A 15,765-nucleotide genomic window follows, 5' to 3' on the forward strand; every position below is an offset into this window, starting at 1 on the left:
ACTTACAATGACTGTGTTTTTTGTTTAGAACAGCACTTCATGTGTATTTTACTAGTTATGGATGTGATGCTTTAACTTGTGGAAGAACCTATGCACTAGTAAATCGCCTTGGATTAAAAGCGTCTGCCAAATGACTAAAATGTAAATAATGAGCCATTTAGAAGCCAGAAACAAATAAAAAATTGATTCAGAAATTTATTTAAATCACCACACAAACTACATACAATGAACAACACCAACGTTTTGCATGCCATTTTTCAAAACAGTTCCTGCTTAGCTGCAAGCAGAGCGGTACAGCACACTCCCACTTCCACAGAGTGTTCTTTCCCAATGTCATGCACGTCTTGCAAAAATACAGAGGTATTATTTTGAGATGTAATGGTTGGAATCTTAAATAAATTCAGAACAGAGTGGTAACTTACAAACACGCATTACTGAATATTCAGACGAACACAGAGAGGAGTCGCAATACAGCACACGTATTTACCAATATGATCTTAAGAAATACACTTTCTCTTGGAGTTGGTCTGTTTAGCGCAGTTATTTCTGTTTTTTCCTCAAACATAGATACAGTACGCTAACATCGATTGTGCGAGGACACCCAGTTTTACAATCCTGGCTACGCCACTACACATCACATATGTATTATTTTGAGATGCAATGGTTAGAGTGTGGGAATTTACAAATGCGCATATTGTTCAATATTGAACAAAGCTAGAGAAGTTGCAGTACACACGGAAGAAATGCACTTACTCATGACGTCCAGTAATCTGTGCCATTTTCCGTAACGAAACGTGTTTCGTGATGAAAAATGTTCACCTCAAAAGAAGTGAATAGCCTATGCTTCTGTATGTCATTGTATCGTGCTTTACAGTTGCTGTTCTAACACATGGCATCGCCCCTCCTCTGCCAGAGAATAATTCTCACCTTGTTTCAATTTGAATGAGATGGGGCCGGAATTGACGCCGAGCGAAACTCGCATGTTAATGAGTAAAGATTGTTTAATAAAATGTTTTAAAACTATTGACATTATGTCAATAGGTGCATTGCGAAGTCAAGATTCTAAGGTTTCTGTCAATATGTTTGTTGCATGTGTATGGTAAAATCTCACAAAGTGAATCATCCAAATAGAAAAGAAAGTTGAGCTGATCTTGTCGGTGTCGCCGGCGACCCCAGAGGGTTAATACCCAAGCTCATTCAACACTATTGAAGATTCCATTTACAACTGAACATAACGGCATCAATTCTGTCAACGTTACCTTGCAACAACAAGATAATGCGTTACCCGTTCCCTGTTTTTTTTTTCCCCCATATTGCTATAGAAACAGTTTGGTTTCAACAAATGAATACGAAGTGAAGACTTCAGATGCAAAAACCTCGAAGTACATCTGACATTTTATTAGGTTTATATGTTCAGGTTGAGTAATTTCACGTTAATTGCAATGAAAAGGTCACTCAATGAAATGTTATATTTTCCAAAATTCAATTACATTTATTTGCCTTTTTCTGCAAAACCCTCTATGTTCATCTGTGCTTTTTTGCAGAGGCCTCTACTTCCACCTGTTTTGGTAAGACATAGGAAACTGTTGTAAAATCACCAAAGACGCAACAGGAAACATTATAAGGTTGAAAGCAGAACTTAAAATGGATAAAACAGGGAATGTACCAAAGTTATACGGATGACAGTGTATGACCCCTAGCCCCCAAAAGTGTCAAAATCCGAGACTTTCATCCATATGTGCCCAGATAATGTTGAAAATTTACTTTGCTCCATCTAATAAAGAACATTGACAAGTAAGAGTATCTTCTGCAGCAGAATACCATGGGTTAAGTTTGCTGAAAATGATCGATCAGCCACAACATTAACCCCACCTGCTTAAACCAGTTTTTCATGATTAAAAATGCTTCAAACTGTACAAACTTGTCTATAAACACTTAATATTTATTTATATGAAACATGTACTTATATAAGCAGATAACATCAGTGAAATGCAGTCAAAAGTTAAATTCTTAAATGGAAATGGAAAAGCAGGCATTTTAAAAATCCCTAGTAGCAATTTTGAAGTGGCCTACTTTACCGTTTGAAAATACACAGCACCATGGAGAGGAATAATGCAAGGGTATATATGAAGAGTTTGGTTCAAAAACGCTATAAATCCATTTTGATTAATTTGAGTAAAAATGTGTTTTCTTTACCAAGAAAGTGGTATGATGAAAACCACCATTTTCTGTTTCAAACTTTCATATAGCATCTTGAAGTTATTATAACATTAAAAATTCAAATCCAGATTATAATATTTAAAGATTTATTTTAAAAAGATTATTTTTTTCCTGCTGGTATTTTGGCCCATTCCTCCATGCAGATCTCCTCTAGAGCAGTGATGTTTTGGGGCTGTCGCTGGGCAACACGGACTTTCAACTCCCTCCAAAGATTTTCTATGGGGTTGAGATCTGGAGACTGGCTAGGCCACTCCAGGACCTTGAAATGCTTCTTACGAAGCCACTCCTTCGTTGCCCGGGTGGTGTGTTTGGGATCATTGTCATGCTGAAAGACCCAGCCACGTTTCATCTTCAATGCCCTTGCTGATGGAAGGAGGTTTTCACTCAAAATCTCACGATACATGGCCCCATTCATTCTTTCCTTTACACGGATCAGTCGTCCTGGTCCCTTTGCAGAAAAACAGCCCCAAAGCATGATGTTTCCACCCCCATGCTTCACAGTGGGTATGGTGTTCTTTGGATGCAACTCAGCATTCTTTCTCCTCCAAACACGACAAGTTGAGTTTTTAGCAAAAAGTTCTATTTTGGTTTCATCTGACCATATGACATTCTCCCAATCCTCTTCTGGATCATCCAAATGCTCTCTAGCAAACTTCAGATGGGCCTGGACATGTACTGGCTTAAGCAGAGGGACACGTCTGGCACTGCAGGATTTGAGTCCCTGGCGGCGTAGTGTGTTACTGATGGTAGCCTTTGTTACTTTGGTCCCAGCTCTCTGCAGGTCATTCACTAGGTCCCCCCGTGTGGTTCTGGGATTTTTGCTCACCGATCTTGTGATCATTTTGACCCCACGGGGTGAGATCTTGCGTGGAGCCCCAGATCGAGGGAGATTATCAGTGGTCTTGTATGTCTTCCATTTTCTAATAATTGCTCCCACAGTTGATTTCTTCACACCAAGCTGCTTACCTATTGCAGATTCAGGCTTCCCAGCCCGGTGCAGGTCTACAATTTTGTTTCTGGTGTCCTTTGACAGCTCTTTGGTCTTGGCCATAGTGGAGTTTGGAGTGTGACTGTTTGAGGTTGTGGACAGGTGTCTTTTATACTGATAACGAGTTCAAACAGGTGCCATTAATACAGGTAACGAGTGGAGGACAGAGGAGCCTCTTCAAGAAGAAGTTACAGGTCTGTGAGAGCCAGAAATCTTGCTTGTTTGTAGGTGACCAAATACTTATTTTATCAAGGAATTTACCAATTAATTCATTAAAAATCCTACAATGTGATTTCCTGGATTCTTTCCCCCCATTCTGTCTCTCATAGTTACAGGCCTCTCTCATCTTTTTAAGTGGGAGAACTTGCACAATTGGTGGCTGACTAAATACTTTTTTGCCCCACTGTATATAAGACCATAACATTTCCAAAATCACATTCCCCTTACATTCAACTTCCAAAATTGCATTCATCTTAGCCATGTTATTTAGTTGTGTAGTGTATGCTATAAATATGCTGCATACGCTGATTTATTTTATTTTATTTAAGATTCATTTTGAACACATTGCATTAATTGTGTTGTCTTGTGCATTATACAAATCATTGCATTGATAAAAATAATATTTCTGTATACAGTTGTGCAACAGTAGAAATATACTGTAAGAAAGAACACTAATACATGACGATATCCCTTGTAGTTCTTGTTAATCACTACTTATATCGAGAACTCTCTAGGATGCCGGCTGCATACAGGGCGCCGCCATTACTGTTTACACAAAGTGGAATGGCGCGCTGTGATTGGTTGAGTGGATCTGTTGCGTTCTGCAGAAAAGGGGGACTGGCGTTTGTCGCAAAAAAAAGGGAGTAAAAAGGACAGTGTAACACGGCGAATATGGGGTTATGAATAGTGACGAAATACAGTACTGATTTTGGCAGTAACTCAATTTTTTTTTAAATGGCGCTTATCGCGTTTTGGAACCATACTCCTCATATTCATACAACCTTGCAGATTAAAAAAAACTACTGTATAACTATGCAGTGCAGTAAGGTTTTTGGACAGTGGTTTCTATTGTTCTTTTGGCTCTGCACTCCAGCATTTAGGTTTTGAAATTCCTTAGAATGGGCAGAATTACGTGGCTGACAGCGTTTCCACTTGCCTGACTGTGAAACCACAACAGGTTTGTCCATTTCATCAAAGTTTTCCATCTTATTTAATCTTAATGTGTCATGAAACTGGCATAAGATCTCACACCTCAGCGTGAAGAATCTGGAACACCACGTGATCTGGCATTTAGAGGTTTTTGCCAACAAACTACGTTTTAGAATAGCTGAAGAGTGGGATTTAGCGGTTTTTGAAGCAAAAGTATTTGATTATTGTATGGTAGGCACTGAGAGCTTTTGCTTGATATCGTTATCTAATTTTATGGAACTGGCGTTTAGTGGCTTTCACGCCTGAAGTCTTCATGTAGTCTAGTTATAGTTTCCACATACGTAGGCTACGTTAAAGACGACGGACAGTGTCACTAACTTACTAAGATGGACACTGCATGGTTAACATCAACTAAACTCTAGTTAGTGACAGGGGGTTAAGTTGTAGCAGTGAAAGTGGATATGTATAGTTACAGAACCACATTTCTTTCAAACTAATGGGCAACATTTTAAAACCGCATTATTTTAATGATTTATCCAGACTGTGCAGATCGCTAATAGCAATGTGTTTAGCGATCACAAAATTGAATTTAGTTATCAAGGGTCTAGCTATATATATGTGCACATATATAACTGTAAAACTCTTCTCAAGATAATAAAATACGAATTTAAAATAAGCGCAGTATTATTTCTTTGGTTAGTACCCATGGTATAAGCAGAATAAACTGGTTCCAGTTCTAAGGAAAGGACTTCAGGGTGGTTTTTGGTTGTGAAGGTGTTGCAATCACGCTATTGTTCACTTCACTCCAGTAAGCTGTAACGCCTACAAGTTAGAGCATTCCGAGCCAGCACAAAAAACACATGCAATGATGTCACCAACTAATTAACAATTAAATTTGTTGGCAACTAAGTTGGTCATCAATTCTAGTCAACTACTATTGAGGGCTCGTCAAAACCGAATTAGAGGCTTGTTAAGACACTGAAACTAACCCAAAACGGTAATGGCTAAAGTTTGTCATTTTTCCTACTGTGGAATATTTGACCATTGTTGTAAGGATGATTTGCTGCTTATAGCAGACTTCTTTAGCGTGTCGGTGCCTCGGAGTAATAGCAAACGGGAGACTGCGCTTCATGAGGAGTTGGTGGCGCAGAAGATTTTACCAAATTATGAGTTCACAGGGGCTGCGGGGGTGGAAAAGCCACAGACTAAGGCATCTCCTGGCATATATCCCAGTGTCTCATGCTTATCTATGGAGGATCCCATGCTCGCTATGCGTTTGAAAGAACTGGATCTTGAGCGAAGCAGACAGGAGTATCAAACCCAGTTGCTAAAGCTCCAAGCTTTTGAGCTTCAGACTGATCATGAGATCAAGTTCATGGAGCTGGAGCTTTGGCAACTATAATGAATCTGGTGATTGGTGACAGGTGGCCTGTAGCGTAGTCCATCCATCCATCCATCCATTATCTTAACCCGCTTATCCTGAATAGGGTCGCAGGGGGGGCTGGAGCCTATCCCAGCATACATTGGGCGAAAGGCAGGAAGGCAGGAACCTGGACAGGTCGCCAGTCCATCGCAGGGCACACACACCATTCACTCACACCTATGGGCAATTTAGACTCTCCAATCAGCCTAACGTGCATGTCTTTGGACTGTGGGAGGAAACCGGAGTACCCGGATGAAACCCACGCAAACACGGGGAGAACACGCAAACTCCGCACAGAGAGGCCCTGGCCGACGGGGATTCGAACCCAGGACCTCCTTGCTGTGAGGCGGCAGTGCTACCCACTGCGCCATCCGTATGCCTGTAGCGTAGTGGTTAAGGTAAATGGCTGCGACACGCAGGGTCGGTGGTTCTAATCCCGGTGTAGCCACAATACGATCCGCACAGCCGGTGGGCCCTTGAGCAAGGCCCTTAACCCTGCACTGCTCCAGAGGAGGATTGTCTCCTGCTTAGTCTAATCAACTGTACGTCGCTCTGGATAAGAGCGTCTGCCAAATGCCAATAATGTAATACTGTAATGTAAAGTAAAAACAATCTTGACGTCTTATTTACCGGCTGTCTCATTTTGAAACAGAAAAATGACAATTCACAAACGATGTCTAAAACTGTTGGTCTTATTAATATTACTGCGTACCCAGAAGCTGAAAATATGCTTTCTCACTCTGTAAACCCCGCTTTTGAATGATTTATCTTGGATGGAACAGTCGCATGCTCTGATACAAACCGGTTACAAAAACCAGTTTGAATTCTGAGAGACACAGGAGCTGCATAGTCTTTCATTTTGGATAATATCCTACCCTTTTCTGAGTGTACAAGTTGCAAAAATTAATCCATTCAGGGTTCTAATTTCATATCCCGACTTTTTGCCAAAGTCGTGAAACAATTTAAAATTAATCAATTAAAAAAAAAAACACTGGGGGCAGATGAGAGAGAAAAAACAATTTCATTGATCTCTTTCAAAAAGCAATTAAATGTAGTTGACTGAAACACATTTTTGTGGCAATGCATCCATATTTTAGAAATTATTTAATGTTTACTTGAGAAGGGACAATGCCAAGGGACATAATTACTGCCCGTGTACACCAGGTTCATGTTGCTGATTTTCTGCATACAGAGCTGTTAACTAGCTGTTGCTAGTTTCAAACTCCTGTACCTTTTGTTTTATATATAAAAAAGAAATGTGAAAGATTAAAAATAAAGATGCAAATTAGGGCTGAACAAATTGGGAAAATAATCTAATTGTGATTTTTCAGAGCAATATTGCGATTTGTTTTTTGTTTTTTCCTTCCCTTTTGTATTAAACAGTGTATAACATAAAAATACTTCTATAGTATAATTATCACAACATTAGGTGCTGTCAACATATAAACCCTAATAATAGCCTACATGTTAGGGTGAAATTATACAAAATGATTTGTAAACCTATTGATTTGTTTTAAATTCTTCAATAAACTTTTGAATTGAAAAAGCAAAGGATCAATCTTGACAACTTAAAGCCTTATGTATACATTCTAGCAACATGAATGTATACATAAGGCTTTAAGTTTGCCAGCAAATACTGTGACTATAAAATTCACAGTATTGAATTCTGAATTTTCTAAAGAGCACCACCAGGCCTACGGACACACCTAGATCACCTTGCGGTAACTTAGTGGCATATAGCGAGTGGAAGCTGGTGTACGCGGAAAGCTAAACATCAGTTTACCATTGCAAACCACAGCAACAAACTTTTCCACCTGGAAAAAGGACCAGCAAACATTTTTCAGAACTGAACGGACCAGACGACAACGCACAGCTGAGACAAACACCCCAGCTTTGCGCACCTCTCCAGGACATCACTGACAGCACCATTGTGGCTCCTACAAGGACAGCGTGTCTTTTGGATCCAATGCGTATGGACTCAGTAAGACAACAAACATTCAGGCAAAGCCAGTGTTTAGTTTGGTCTTCACTGTTATTGTGAATCTGTGTTTCTATATTTGCGGTCTTATTATTTGAATGTATATTGTTAGCTATATATATGTATATGAATTGATTCGCCGTCTTTCGCGCATATATAGAGTAAACTACGCAAGTAGTCGCTCTTCTCACAGTTAACACTAATACTCAACACACCCAGAACTCTAGCTTACCCAAGCTAGCTACTCCCACCTTTCCTTTGTCCAAGGAACGCATGCACGCACACATTCCTAACATACTAACTTCCATACCCTACTAACATTACATTAGTTTATCTGTTCCGTGTTTGTACGTTTGTTTAATCAATATATTTGATTAAACCTGGTGTCTGCTTTGGCGTCACACAGACAAGAGAGCCGAGTTAAAGCAATCTTTCAAAGAAATTCCAACCTTCAGGTTATCATTACGTTTAATCATTAATGTTGTTTTTTTTATTATTAATTAAAATACTAAATTTGTGGTTAGATATTTCTGATAACAGTCCATTCTTTTTGCAGTTATACTGTTACACTACATTGATTGGCGCCCCGATTCCGTAGAGAGTAAAATCCCTACATTATTTGGCGGCCTGTGCGAGTACCCTACAGTACATAACAGGCCTATTCAATTGGCTGCCTGGGGGCTGGGTCCGGCCCACAAGGTAATTTCTACTGGCCCTTTAAGTGGTTCCAGGCAACTAATGAAAAGAAAATATTTCCATTATATAATTTCTGTAGCTAAGCTCCTGCACCAGAATTATTTATGTTCATCTCGTACCAATTGATGTAAACCCTGACTGATGCAAGCCATCACGTCCTGCGCTTAAACGTCTTGAGGCTCTTCTGAAAATTCTAAACATCCCTCTGGAGCGTGCACTTGTTGACAGCTAGAATGTCTCTTTCTACTTTAAAAAAGCAAAACGTTGACACAGAAAACTGAAAATTTTACCCTGAATGGACAGAGAAGTATAGTTATATCAGTTGGTATGAGGCCTGCGTGTTTACTGTGCAATGAGAGCGTATCGGTGACAAAAGAATATAACTTAAGGAGGCATTTCAAGCTAACTGAGACAACTTTCCCACTGGGCTCTGATGCTCGTCGTCAGAAGATTTGGGATTTAACTTCATGTTATGAGCACAAAGATGTAGCACCCAGGTTTTACCGAGCAAGCGAGAGCTACATCAACTTCGCTTCCAGTGGCATGGATATTAACCAAAACGAAAAGGCTGTTTATGGATGCAGAGACAGTCAAGGAGTGTATGCTGGTGTAGGGTTTTTACTCTCTACGAAAACAGAGCCCCAAGTATGTGGGGGGTAAATGCGAGGATCGATAATTAAGACGTTTCCGTCTTAAAAATCCTCACGTATGGCGCCAATTAAGTGAGATAGTTATACCACTCCTCTACAAATAATGGCGTTAGGTAAAATATGAGTCTCCTAAAATATTTTATAATAACTACAAATAGCGTATTTCAATTAATAATATGAATTACACATTTACACGTTAATCTTAACTAAACCAAATACTACCAATTTGGTTGATACCAAACTAATATAAATGACTCAGCTAAAAGGCATTTTGGAGTTCTTTAAATTAGGAGAGGCTGAGTTCATTCAATACAGGAGCAATATTAATACGAACAACCTTGGAAGATCAAACAAAGTTTATTATCCACAAAGTACTGAGCAGGGCAAAGCACAATTCACAAGTGTACAACAAACTGTGTGTGTGTGCGTGTGTGTGTGAGCGTGTGCGTGTGTGTGCATGCGCGCATGCCTGTGTGCGTGTGCGCATGCGTGTTAACATTGGGCGCATGTGTGCACAGCCGTGTGGGGAAAGTTGTATGTTCTGCAGAATGTGTGCGGTTATACAGGCGTGTCTGCGTCTTTCCAGGAGAACAAAGTAACTAAGATGGAGGGAGGTTTTAATATAGCTGGAGCTAGTGAGGAAACTATGGTGAATGGACTTGCAAAACAGATCAATGGTAACCTTACGGTTATCAGTGTGTGCGAGATCAATAATGCCGTATTATGTATATTAAATCTAACGCAGCGCAGCAGATGGCATGGAGCCAACCAAAAGAAAATGTGTACAGTAATCATACAATACATGGAGCATAAAAACAGTTACTTACATTCAATTACAGGAGTGATGGTTGAGTGTAAGGTAGCTATAGTAAACGCCCAGAGTCACAACCTTACTTGAGTGCTTCTGTTTGATTTCCTCGTCAGATACGTTCTGGTTTCCAGGGCGAAATCCGGAGCAGTTGTAGTATGAAAAAGAGGAAAGCGTTCGCCATTCTTTCAGTGTCAAAACACGCAGTGTTGTCCTTCTCGCAGGTCGCTTGGCTCCTGGGCCTTTCAGGGTTTTCTGTTCAGGCTGTCGCTTGGGTGCGTGGCTCTTCAAGACTCCTTGGAACACTTGTGCATGCTCCGGACCGGTTTGCAGTGCTCCGTGGTGGGTTGCTGGGATAGGCCTGTGCGAGTCTTGCAGCCTTCCCAGTGCTGCACACAAGATGCTGGTCCAGGGAAGGTTTCTCCCAGAGAGAGCGTTTGAGGATGCGTGTTTGCAGAGGAGTGTTTTAGGAAGAAATTGTTGAGGAAGAAGTTGTTGAGCAAGAGTGGTTGAGCAAGTGAATGGTGTTTGAGTAAGTGAATAATATGGTATATGATTCACCCTTTTCTAATCCTTAGCACAGTTTCAAATTACAGTAACAGGAAGTGGTAGCCAGGTGACTGTCCTACTTCACAGGTGTTGTAGTTCAGTTCTGTGGACTTGAAGTCCTATAGTCCCTACACTTGCATCGATCGAGGAGGTGGTTACTGATGAGAAAACCCGAAAGTGTGTGACTGAGTCAGTCAAAGAAATTCCATTATTAGATACATCAGCCATAAGGAGAGTGGACGTCCTGCACCAGTGTTTGCAAATTGCCCTGACAACATATGTACCCGATTTCACTGCTCTTGCTAGTTGGAAAAAATTTCATTTTGCTCATTAGATGTCAAGTGCACCACATATAACGATCTGTAAAAGGTAATATGTCTGTTTGGTAAAAGAGTGAAATTCAATTTAGTGATGTGATGTGATCAAACTGACCTGGACTGATTTTTGAACAGGGTGTATGTTACCATTTAAATATAGATTTGTCTTGATACAATACTATGCACTCATTATGTTGTTGTTCTTGTTGGTACAATTATATGCACTTATTTGACGCGGTAATATTGATTTCATATTTCTGTTCTATACAGTTCTATATACTCAGAGATAGATGATGTGGACTGTAAGGTAAAATTCGGATGAACATTGAACAGATTTTTAGAGTGCATACTGGCATTTAAATGTAGAACTGACTTCAATATTATGCCTTTTGAAGAATATGAAGCTTCATTTTGATTGGAAACATTCCACCTTACCAACTACTTGGTTGAGTATGCAACACCTTTTGGTCATTTTGTGGCCGGAACCAAAATTGGCATTGCATCATTTTTGAATAAATAATAAACAGATCAGCCACAACATTAATGCTTTAAACTGTATAAATTAGTCTATAAACACTTAATATTTCAATAGATGATATTAGTTTATTAGACGAAGAAGTCTTCATATTTAGAAATAAAGACCACCCGCCATATTTAACATCATTAAACTTGGTGAAGAACCTATGCACTTGTAAATCGCATCTGCCAAATGTCTAAAACGTAAACTGTACATCAGTTTCACCCTTCTTCCCTCCATTGGAACTACATAGTACTGCAAGTGGTGAAACTTATATCGGAATAGATCCTATGCATTTTGAAATATGGCGAAATACAAAAATGTATGTACTCTCCCCCCACACCTCTGGTTGATTTTTCACAGAATGACCGTTCTATAATCTACAGTATTTATTTGGCCAAGGGGGTTCACTAGGAAAAATATTGCGTCTTCTACAGTTTTATTTTATTTTTTTATTTAAACTGCCACTGACCACTACTAGGGTTTAATCCAGTTTTAGTGATAAGTCGCCCCCTGGACGTGAAACCTGATATTCAGGTGGCATATCTCCCTACAACATCATCTCGGGATCTGTGGCTGACATGACGAAGAATTGCCATGACAACACATCCGAAAAAATTTTAAACAGGGATCACAAAATCTCTCCAGCCATTCAGTTTCTTTTCCCGAGTATTCCCGAGTTATTTTATTGTTGTACTAGGGGTATTCTAGCTGCCAACTGTGGTATGCTAGTTTGGAAGATGATGTATTCTTCTTCAAGGGTTCCGATTATATCTGTATGGTTACACTAGGACTACTGTCCTTTCAGGTCCTCTTCGCACTTGTACTTGTGTTTGATCTGCACTTCGTTGTACGTCGCTCTGGATAAGAGCGTCTGCTAAATGCCATGTAATGTAATGTAATGTAATGAGTAATTAACTGAACACTTCATGCTACTGATTGGCCAGACTGTCTTCACACTTGACTCCCAGGTGAGGTCAAAGGGAGGGTGGAAAACGAGCAGTTTGAGGACCAGGACGGTATCAGAGAAATTCTCCTGAAAACATAAATTAGCCAACTAGACCAAATTAAGACTTACCAATCTTTTGCTGTACCGAGGACGGGTGTCTTCCATGATCAAGCTGAAATTGGTATTCCCACGGCGAATTACTGACAACAGAGAAGTATGGCACAAACTCACGAAATGCTACGCAATAGTTCTCCAATGTCCCTTATTTGTGTAAGATAAAACAAATATAATAACACTGTAGTCCATAAAAAACATACTTAAAAAGGCAGTTAATAGAACTCAAACGTCATGTTACCTGGTTAGATAGCCAGCTAACGTTATTCTATAGGTATAGGATCACTTAAATGAACAATGTCATAATCAGGTGGTTATATAAACAGGGGGTGGTTAACGTTGCATTGCAAAACCATTTAGCTAACTTAGCTAAAGTTAGCCACCTCACATAATGTAAAAGTAGCTCATAGCTAAGATAGCGAGCTAGCGAATGTTTACTCGCTACGCACCTGAGTTATTGGCTAGCATCGACATTTGTCACACACAAAGTGCCAAGTTAATTAGCAAATGGTATGACCTGACCAGTTATCCAAATAATGTTATTCAAGAAGACAAAATGTCTCGCAGGTGCCGTTCAATGGCTAGGCTGGTTACAATATAAATCTAGCTAGCAAGCTATGATTGGTCGGCTAACTTAAGTTAGTTCTACGTATCCCACTCTACAGTCGATGTCGTTATAAGCTAGCTCGCTAGTTAAAATAAGTAGTTATTGATTGACCAAACAAGTGTGTAACGTTAGCTCGCTAGCATAAAACAGCGAATGATGGTGATAAAAGCGAGTCGTATAGCTAGCTAGCGAATGCAAACTTATCGCTGAACTTAGCTGTTATCATATGCGATATGATTACACTTAGCTAGTTAGTCTAGCTAGCTTACGTTACATCAGTACCAAGTCTGCTGATGGCCTGTCCCGCAGATGGCAAATTGCTGTCCGTTTAAACATTTAATTGCAACGCTAGACTAACGTTCCACTAAATGTTATTTTCTACAAAGCCAGCTGGCTTTGGAGTGCCATATAACTGAACGTTAGCTAGATTGCTAGCTAACCCTTTGGCTAGCTTAGCATATCACGAGTACAGTGCGTCGCAGTTTACGCAACGTATCCTGATACATTTCACCCTAAGCTTAGCTAACTAACTAGTTGTTATTTTGGAAGCTAGCTAAGCTGGTTAACGTCAAGCAAAGCTAATAGCTAGCTAACTTTCTACCGCATCAGATAGCTAGAAAGCTCTCGCGGTGTTATGTTCTGAACGCTGTCCCAGGGAAAACGTTTCATGTTTGCCTGTGGAGTTGCATCTTACGTTTAATGTGGCGTTTTAATTGCCGTTTTTTGCTGTTAGTATTATCTTCCTTTCGCCGCCATTTTCAACCAGTCACAAACCACACACTTACATTCGGGAAAGACCCGCCTTCGAATAGCGTACGCTTCCAATGGCTGAAGGAGACAAAGCAGCCGCGGCTTTATCATTGGACATCTTAATGTCGTTGCGCTATAGGGAGGTAAAGCGGATGTATCGGGAACGATATTTCCGGTATGCTGCTTTATTTTAAATAGAGCGGCGAAAGCGAAATATAAGCGAAACACAGGTTCTGCAGTTGCAGTTCCAAGCCATGGTGAGATATGCAGGAGGACCTCAAATTACCTATGTGTATACAGTTGAGCTGTACGCCATCTTGACGGCTCTAGAATGGATTGATTAAAACAAACCCAAGAAAGTCCTAATCTGTAGTGATTCAGTCGCTGCTCTGTACAGTCTCTTGTCAGGTTACCTAGTGAACGACAGGATTTACTTCATGAAATAATGTCAATACACGCAAGAATAAGGAAACAAAGCACCGAGGTCATATTCATTTGGATACCTGCTCATGCAGGCATTTTAGGTAATGAAATAGTGAACAAAATGGCTAAACAAGCTGTTAAAAAAGAAAACATAGATACACATGCTAGACTCTCAAAATCAGAAGGAACGGGCATTGTATGGAAGGAAATCAATAAAGAGTGGCAGCAGAAATAGGACCAGGAGATAAGAGGAAGACAACTACATTCCATTCAAAATAGAGTTGGTAATGTAAGAAGTAGGAGAGGAAATAGAAAAGAGGAGACAATCATGTCTAGGTTAAGAATATGACACTGTGATCTAAACAGTACACTTCACATAATAGGGAAGCATCCAACTGGTTATTGTTATCATTGTCAGGCACCAGAAACTGTAGAGCACATACTTAGTTGCAGGAAATATGTATTAGAAGAAATGAAAAGATTAGGGCTAACAGGAGCAGGAGTAAAGAACATACTGGATGTGGTGGAAGTGGACAAGACAGAAGATGCTTGGTCAGCTTCCTAATAAGAACAGGACTGGTGAGGAAAATTTTATATACTGGACTTTCCCATAGCGACAACATTTCCACAATTGGACCATCCTAATGCCACCGACAGTGTGTCTATTAATTTATCGTCCTGACTCGTTTTCACTATTTAAAAACTCTGACTTAACTGGCAAGATTCTAACTTATAAACTTAATTACAAATAGGATACATTCGTGTAATCAGTGGCCTATTGATGGCAACCTGCAACCAACGTCAAGCGCAAATGGGGGAAAAAGCCCATGGGCCTAGGGATTAAATCAACAGTTTTTGTAAACGGTTACCATCCCATATTTTAACACGGTTAACCATGTAACCGATACTGCTTTTGACCACATCTTTTGTACTGACAAATTAATTGCATTTTCAAACTTTGTTTTTGGGCCATCTTAATAGTTAAATGTCATCATTGTAAGTCAGATAATAGTCCATCCATCCATCCATTATCTGAACCCGCTTATCCTGAACAGGGTCGCAGGGGGGCTGGAACCTATCCCAGCATACATTGGGCGAAAGGCAGGAATACACCCTGGACGGGCCAGTCCATCACAGGGCACACACACCATTCACTCACACACTCATACCTACGGGCAATTTAGACTCTCCAATCAGCCTAACATGCATGTCTTTGGACTGTGGGAGGAAACCGGAGTACCCGGAGGAAACCCACGCAGACACGGGGAGAACATGCAAACTCCACACAGAGAGGCCCCGGCCGACGGGGATTCGAACCCAGGACCTCCTTGCTGTGAGGCGGCAGTGCTACCCACTGCACCATCCGTGCCGCCGAGATAATAGTCTAATTGCCAAATTAAAGATTTGCATTTACATTGACATTGTGCAGTGTAACCTCACAGTTGCAGAAGTCTGTAGTTAAATCTCTGTAGTTTACGTCCAGGCAAGCTGGTCGATCGTGTGTAATAAAAAAAAATGCATTGGTTAAAATGATAATACTTCCTGTTTTCATTCCTCTTCCCTATGGCTTCTGCCTGATAGACTCGATTGGCATGAAATCTGTAAATATGCTACTGTTAAGAACTGT

General features: G+C 40.2%; 1 protein-coding gene across 5 annotated transcripts in view; it reads right to left on the bottom strand.

Annotated features, from left to right (window-relative positions):
- kdm2ab (lysine (K)-specific demethylase 2Ab) overlaps positions 1–13,841 on the bottom strand; it is a 72,673-nt gene extending 58,832 nt beyond the window's left edge. The window contains exons 1-2 of one of the 5 annotated variants that reach the window (XM_061250615.1): positions 13,751–13,841; positions 12,374–12,444 (exon numbers count right to left, since the gene is read on the bottom strand). In XM_061250615.1, the coding sequence (XP_061106599.1) occupies positions 12,374–12,444; positions 13,751–13,826 (147 nt within the window). In that variant the 5' untranslated portion in view covers positions 13,827–13,841. The other 4 variants (XM_061250617.1, XM_061250619.1, XM_061250616.1 and 1 more) reach the window with 4 other exon arrangements.
- Between the last annotated feature and the right edge of the window lie 1,924 nt (positions 13,842–15,765).

Source organism: Conger conger, chromosome 8 (assembly GCF_963514075.1).
Source record: "Conger conger chromosome 8, fConCon1.1, whole genome shotgun sequence".
Classification (NCBI taxonomy): Eukaryota; Metazoa; Chordata; class Actinopteri; order Anguilliformes; family Congridae; genus Conger; species Conger conger.